The 7,183-nt window shown below is 33.2% G+C and overlaps 1 protein-coding gene across 2 annotated transcripts; it reads left to right on the top strand.

The window, feature by feature from the left end:
• Positions 1–488: 488 nt before the first annotated feature.
• On the top strand, positions 489–7,029 carry LOC131153577 (uncharacterized). Of its 2 annotated transcripts, none has more exons than XM_058105985.1 (6): positions 489–969; positions 1,189–1,338; positions 1,543–1,743; positions 2,163–2,283; positions 5,823–6,060; positions 6,586–7,029. In XM_058105985.1, exons 2-6 carry the CDS (start codon positions 1,318–1,320, stop codon positions 6,668–6,670), a joined length of 666 nt encoding a protein of 221 aa, XP_057961968.1. In that variant the 5' UTR covers positions 489–969; positions 1,189–1,317; the 3' UTR covers positions 6,671–7,029. The 2 variants fall into 2 exon arrangements, with proteins under 2 accessions (XP_057961968.1, XP_057961967.1); XM_058105984.1 differs by having other exon boundaries at positions 563–969; positions 5,820–6,060.
• Positions 7,030–7,183: the final 154 nt, after the last annotated feature.

Below are 7,183 nucleotides of genomic sequence, written 5' to 3'. Positions count from 1 at the left end.
GAAAAAGATTTGTTTAGTTTTTTTTTTTTTCTTAAATAGCCAAAAATCAATAATAAAAATAAAAACTAACAATATAAAAAAACACCGTTTTATAATACGTTCCTTCATTGTGTGAAAATATATATATATATATATATATATATATATATATATAATATAACAATGATACCAAACCAACCATTAAAAATCTTATAATGAGAATTAAATAAGAATATTCTTATGACACAAAGATTTCATACCCAATGATGAAATTCTCAAAACATCATTGCATAAATTTTTTTAAATACGGAAAACCAAATGCCTTCTAAGCAATAAATTCGATTTCATTTTATCCTATTGCATTCGATTTCTATGTTAGTCCATGCTATTCTTTTTCAATATTCAACTTTTTTTTTCTATTGGAAGTTTCCATGTTTTGAGCTTCACCTATCCCAAAATTTAAATTCAAAAGCTTCAAAATAAAAATGGGATATGAAATGATTAACATGTTTCCTAATACATACTTTTTCTAATATAAATCCAAGATCTAAAACATATAAAAATCTCACTCTCTCACCCTAACCCTAACGCTAACCCAGTCAGATGATCGAGTAGCCGATCTGTTGGTGCCCACCACATGCGGAAGCTGTATATAATGTTGAGCTCATCCTGGCCGAGCGTTACGGTGATATGTTAACAGCTCATTAGCAAACAATTCTATCAAACCAGCTAAGCCTCCGATTCATTTTGTGCATATACCAAACTTGGCCTACCATAATTCTCGTTCCTTCTTCTTCTTCTTCTTCTTCTTCTACTTCTAAATCTACTTCTTCTTCTTCTTCTTCTTCTTCTTCTTCTTCTTTCCTGCAACTGTTTCTTCCCAACCTAAAAGGAAAAAAGCTGAGCACTTTTTTGCATCAGAGAAGACCAAAAGCAAAGCAGTTACATGTCAGTTCATCCATCAATCAAACCCACATGTGCCCTTTAATGGTTATTGACTTTCCCATGTCTTGATCTTCTTTAATTTTTTCCATCCTGTATTTTTTATGTTCTTCGCCAGTTGTAGAAGAAGAGGCTGCTGTTTTCAACCCAATGACACTGATACCAGAAACAATTTTTTTATATATAAGATTGATTGAATGTGTGTTTATTGGTTCATCCACAGTTGAGTTTTGACTAATTGGGGTCTTTAATTTTTCTTATCATCAGGTGGTGGATAGCGATTGCGATTGCCCCTTTCGGCACGAAACCTGCGACGCTGTGTAGAAAGTAGAAACCCCTCTGGTTTCTGCTTCCCGCTACCTGCAATCATTTTTTCTCCTATATAAAGAGGCGAAAATGGCGGAAATTCCAAAGCTGGTAAGCGATGGCTTTCTGGGTCTTCTCCGTTTTAATTACTTCTTTCTCTTTTCATTTTCCTCCTCCTCTGTAACTGTTTCATTGGGCTCTGCGTTTCTTTCGACTTTTCGCCATTTATTGTGGTCGTTTCGTTTTGAATATTTTAGCTTTAATCAACTGAATCAAGTCTTTCTCTTTCTCGTGTGTTCGTGATCTTGGGTAAAGGATTCGGAGTCAGATTCAATGATTCCTTCTTGCGAAGTTCGTGGATTGGATGAGATGGAGAACACCCAGAAGATCTCCATCTCTGATCACATAAACGGCTTTCAGTATACAAGACCCGAAAAATCTGACACCTTTGTTGTGGACCTCGATGGTTTCTCCCATGCCGTTGACAAAGACGCACCCAAAAATTCGAGGATCAGCGTAAGATTTGGTCTCTGTTTCTCTTTCTTTTTCCGATAATCTTCTTTCTTTAATTCATTTTTTTCAGTTCCCTCATTTCTTTTTTCTGAATTCCATCAGAATTCAGAATTAATGATTTCAAAACGGCAAAACCTGAAAGTTGAAACAGGGGACAAGACATTTCTGGGATAACACGCAACCAACCTGCTTTGAACAATCGAATGTCTGCCTTCAAAATGATTATCCCCCTTCGCTTTCTCCAATGTCCCATGATTCTCTCCTTACCGAAAATTACTAATTACCAATTACCAAAAAATTATTCTTCTAATTAACCGCTTTTCCCTATAAATTTTAATTTTCTGCTTTATTCAGTTACTCTGTTTTGAGAACAATGATTAATGGATGATGCTTATCTTTGACACGTTCATATGGGTATAAAGTTGCAGAGAAGCTTCTCCAGAAAAGGGACTCATCGCGGCGGCGGCGGCGGCGAGAAGAAGGCCTACTCTGGTGGCACCGCCATTGATAGAGACCCTATCTCTGCTGCCCCTTCACCTAGAGGTACCATGATCGCCCACAAATCCCATCAAAATAATTATTCTTTTTATTTTACATTTATATATGGAATTGGATTTCTTTCTTATATATATTATAGGATTAATTCATTTTATCGCTGTGATATTATGCATTAAAATTTTAAGCAGATAAAAACATGAATATTAGGGTATAATTTATTAGCTTTAATTTGAATTTGAATCTTTAAGTAAGTTAAAAAAGTAAAGCATTTGTTTTTCAAAGCTTATATCTCGAGAAATATTCTGACAAGAGAAATAAATTAGGTTTCCTCATAAAGGTAATATAAATCCCTAGTAAGGCTTCCTTGATCGATGAAATCATTCTTAATCGTGAATTATATTATACTATTCACATAGGATTTACTATTTAAAATAATTTCATTAGTTGAGAAGGCAGAAAAGGAACACAATCATAATTTTTTTAGAAATCTTAATATTTTTTCGATAAATATATACCACAGAGTGTTAACATAGGGTATGTACCAAATATGAACTTCACGCTAAATTACAAATTTGAGTTGACTAATATAGTTATATATATATATATATATATATATATATATATATATATATATAATGCAAACTTAATAGACTTGGGATTCAAGTGAAAGAACAAAAGGCAACGAGAGAATTGATGAGTGTCATTCTCATTTCAGCCCAAAGCTTCCAAAAGAGAAGGAATAATTTTTCCTCTTCTCATTCCCATTTCAAATCTATAAAAATGCCAATGTGTTTTTGTTTGTAGCAGAGCTTAGGGCTGTCTAGATGGACTGGGTATCTTCCTTCTAAGATTTGTAGCAGTAAGTGAGCAAAATCCTATGGCCCCTATGTTTGTGATGCTGATGCATATTCATGTCGCCCTCCCACACAATAGAACACATAAAAACAAAATAAATTGCATTGCTTGCTCATTTGGTTTTCCCTTAAGGTTTGGATTTTTCTTAAAGTCTCAAAAATTTCATAAATCTCTTTTGACGTTTAATTTTGTGGGATACTTATACCCTAAAAAGACTTATTTTTTTCATAAAATACGAGGAAAAACTCTTCTGATAAATCTAGGGAATGTATGTGAAATCCTTAAAACCTCAAGAATAATTCCGGAAATGTCTGAAACTTCAAGACAAATCTTTTTGTCAAATCTCATACGAGGTTAATATTTTTTACCCTTAATTTTAAATTTTACGAGAAAACTCATTCTTCTTTATATTTTTTTTTAAGAGTAAAGTATAGTGAACTCTCTTGAAATTTTTATGAATATTTAATATTTGATAATTTACTCCTTTTTTAATTTAAGAACAGAATTATAAGCTTCAAAAATTAAGCCTTCAAAATAATTTTTAGCTTAAAATGTACTCGCTTTCTTCTGAAGTTTCAAAATTTTGAGATTTTAAAAATGCTATAGGACTCATATGAGATTTGTCAAAAATATATAAACTTGTAATCAAAAAATTTATTTTTTTTAGAAAATATAAGAAAGGTTGTTTTCCTGAGACGAGATAGCATATCTGCGACACTTTTACTCAAATTCCAATAAATACCTAAACAAAAAAAAAATGGATATTACTTTTCCTTTCTCTTATAATTTATAATAAAATATGGAACCAACAAACAAGTGCCACGTGCACCTACGTGTGGGGTGGGTTTTGAAAATTAAGAAATGTGGGAATGAGGAAGTGGAGTGGTTCGGGGGTTGGGGTATATATATGTCAAGGGGGGATGCATCATGCACGCCTCACGCCACGTCCTTTCCTTGATTTTAATTATTATGTTCCAAGACATTTTAATTTTTAATTAAATTAATTATTGGCACATGTCCCCCCACTTTGGGGATTCCTACTCTTATTTTTTGTGCTAAAAATTTGCACCCCCTTAAAATAGTTATTTTAGGGAGTGGTTAGGAAGTATAGAAATTATAAATTAAGCATAATTTGAGTTTAAATTTGATTTTTTAAATTTAAATTTACATAAATTTAAATAAAATATGATACAAAATTATATTAAATTTTATTTAAATTCTTTATAAATTTAAATGTAAGACTTAATCTATATATTTTTGTGTAGTAAATATAAGATAAAGGATTTTATTTAAAAATTTAGATTTGAAAATTCATTTAGGTAGTGTTTGCGAGAATGGATTTCAGATATTGGCTTTGGATTTCGGTGAGTATGGATTTTAGATGTTGGGTATGGATTTCAGTGGATTTGGATAAATTTCAATATAATTTTATACATCATCTTATCCAAGTCTAATACAACACCAATCCAAGATCTCTTCAAATATGAGATTATTTTTTTTTATTTTTAGTTTTCAAAAAATATCTTTATATCACTCTATGTTAATTTTTTAAATATTTATGTAAAATATTTAAAATTAATATAAATATGTATTTCAAATCTTCTTTACTTAGAAAATCCACAAATAAATGAATTTTGTAAAAATATTCCTTTATTTAGATTCTTTGTCAATTTTTATAACGGGTTGGATCAAGTTGATTTCGGTAGACTTTAACATATCAAGTAATTGGGGGTGCCAAAATGGGTCAAAACTTGACCAATGACCCTTCACCCACCCATTTAGACCAAGTTTAGATTTTGGAGGAAGCAACTTATTTATAAACAAGTAAATTTGAACCCGACTTGTTTAATAAATGCGTTGGCTGGATTTGGGTCTGATACTTTTGATGTAAAGAAAAAATGAATTAGTACCTGCTTAATGGGTACTTTTAAACAAGTGCGTAATGGGTAATGGGTACCTGCTTATGAGTCATTTATTAAACGGGTAGGTTTGAGTTTATATATTAGTCATATATATTAGTCACCCATTAATAAACGAATTAACCTGTACCTGAACCTGTTTAACATCCACCCATTTGTAACTCCCCAAACCTGACCTGTCAATCCGTTTTGTCATACTTGCAAGTAATAAATATTAAGTCTGATTATGCTAGAGTTTGAATTTCAGGTGTTCCAAAAGTTAATCTTAAATAATTTAGTTGGTAAGTGATAAACTACCAACTTAGTTTTGAGTTTGATTTTATTTGATGAAAAAAATTGTTTAGAAAAAAAATAGTGACCATTCTAGAATGTGTATGAGATGCAAATTTGAAGGTGACATAATCACAAAAATAATTTCTCCAAAGTATAAAAGCAAGGTGGGTATACATCTTGCCTTTTTAAGTTGGTTGTTGAAACTCTTTTCGAGCTAACTTCCTCTCAAAGATGACTTTTGAAAATTATTTTTATTTTTAAGTTGTCCCTAAATTATATCTCACATCCTAAGACACACAAAAAATAAATAAATAAATTTATACCTTTATAGAAAAAACACAATCATTTTGAAGTTGTCCCAAATTTCAAGACTTGAGAATGATTAATGGTGCAAGATTTCTAGGTCAAGCATAGAGAAAAAACAATGAATTTGGGATTGAGTTTTGTATGGTGAGAGAGGTAGCTAACACATGCTGTAATTTTTCTTGTTTGTGTTTTAAACAACTGTGCATGTTAATATATAATATGGGACAGCAGCGGCAGCATTAAGTGGGGAAAGCATGATGCGTGAGAAGTCTTCCATGGTGGTGAGGTTGGGGACCGCGGCGGAGCACCAATCAGTCAACCCGCAAGTCCACCATCAGATCACCATCACCGCCGCCAACATCGGCAACGCGGAGAGCCCACGCGTCCTCAAGAGATGCCCCTCCCGCCGCTCTCCCTCTTCTTCTTGCTTCCTTGATCCCCGGCGGGTTCTCTTCTTCTTTGCCACCCTGTAAGTTCTTCCTATCCCATCCAACCCCACCGCAGCTAGCTGCTCTCTCTCTCTCTCTCTCTCTCTCTCTCTCTCTCTCTCTCTCTCTCTCTCTCTCTCTCTCTCTCTTAAATGCTGATTTAATGAGTAAAGCATACTGTGAGGCTATGTTTACATTTGGTTAGTAGAATGTTTAGTTATAGCAAATGACAGTGTACAATTTTTATTAATCCATAAATATAGGATAGACCAGGAAGGCAGCAATGGGTCTATTCTATATTGTAAATTAATTAAAATTTTGCATTGTTATTTGCTTTAATCTTTTGTGATATATCTATTACCGAATTAGCATTTTACAAATCCAAAGTAACTTCAAATTTTCAGTAATGCACTTTATTTTTTGAACTTAAATTGTAGTAGTTTTATTTTTAAGGAAAGAAGTGCAATTCAAGGGATTTGTGCTGTAAGTTGCACTAATTTAATTTGCAGATTGTTCTCACATTCTCACCCTTATTTTCATTTCTTTTCTTTTTTTTTGTTGGGTAGGTCAAGCATGGGAACAATACTACTCATATACTTGACTCTTTCCGTGGGCAAGATGGGTGCAGATGATGACAATCTTAATTGGTAGTGTAGACCAGAGTAGCAGAGAGAAATGAATATGAACATAGCTTTAATGGCGTGGAGATTGGCAGCAGTTTTGTCTGTATCGGAGAGAGCACAGAAGAAGACGAAAATGGGGAACACAGGAAAAGAAATGCTAACCTACACATTTCCATCATCGTGGATGGCTTCAGGCTTACCAGTTTTCACCTTTTTCCCTTTTTTATTTCTTTCTTTCTTTCTTTCAAGCCTTTCCTTTCCTTGTTTATATTTTAGCTAGAGATGGAGACAGCGGCTCACTCACTGCACTTATCCGTGAAGGAATCCTGGTGTTAATATGTAAGGAATTTTGGTTAAAATAACAAGATGGCTCTCACTCGCTGTACAGTACTGCTTTTTTTTGCATTGCATTCCAGCACAGGGTAATGGATGATGCAAGAGTGTTTCCTTTTGGCCTTCTGCTCTTTCCTCTTTTCCCTTCGCCGTACCTGTGCAGCTTCATTTGCAATATAGTGGAGAGTAGTATTTTATTGTAGATGCA

This window comes from Malania oleifera, chromosome 4 (genome assembly GCF_029873635.1).
Source record: "Malania oleifera isolate guangnan ecotype guangnan chromosome 4, ASM2987363v1, whole genome shotgun sequence".
Classification (NCBI taxonomy): Eukaryota; Viridiplantae; Streptophyta; class Magnoliopsida; order Santalales; family Ximeniaceae; genus Malania; species Malania oleifera.
This window is presented reverse-complemented; position numbering and strand designations above follow the sequence as displayed.

Coding starts and splice junctions, on each gene's coding strand:
- LOC131153577 (XM_058105984.1), top strand. CDS start 1,318: ATGGCGGAAATTCCAAAGCTG. Junction 1,744..2,162: donor CCAAAAATTCGAGGATCAGC/GTAAGATTTGGT, acceptor ATGGGTATAAAG/TTGCAGAGAAGCTTCTCCAG. Junction 2,284..5,819: donor TGCTGCCCCTTCACCTAGAG/GTACCATGATCG, acceptor AATATGGGACAG/CAGCGGCAGCATTAAGTGGG.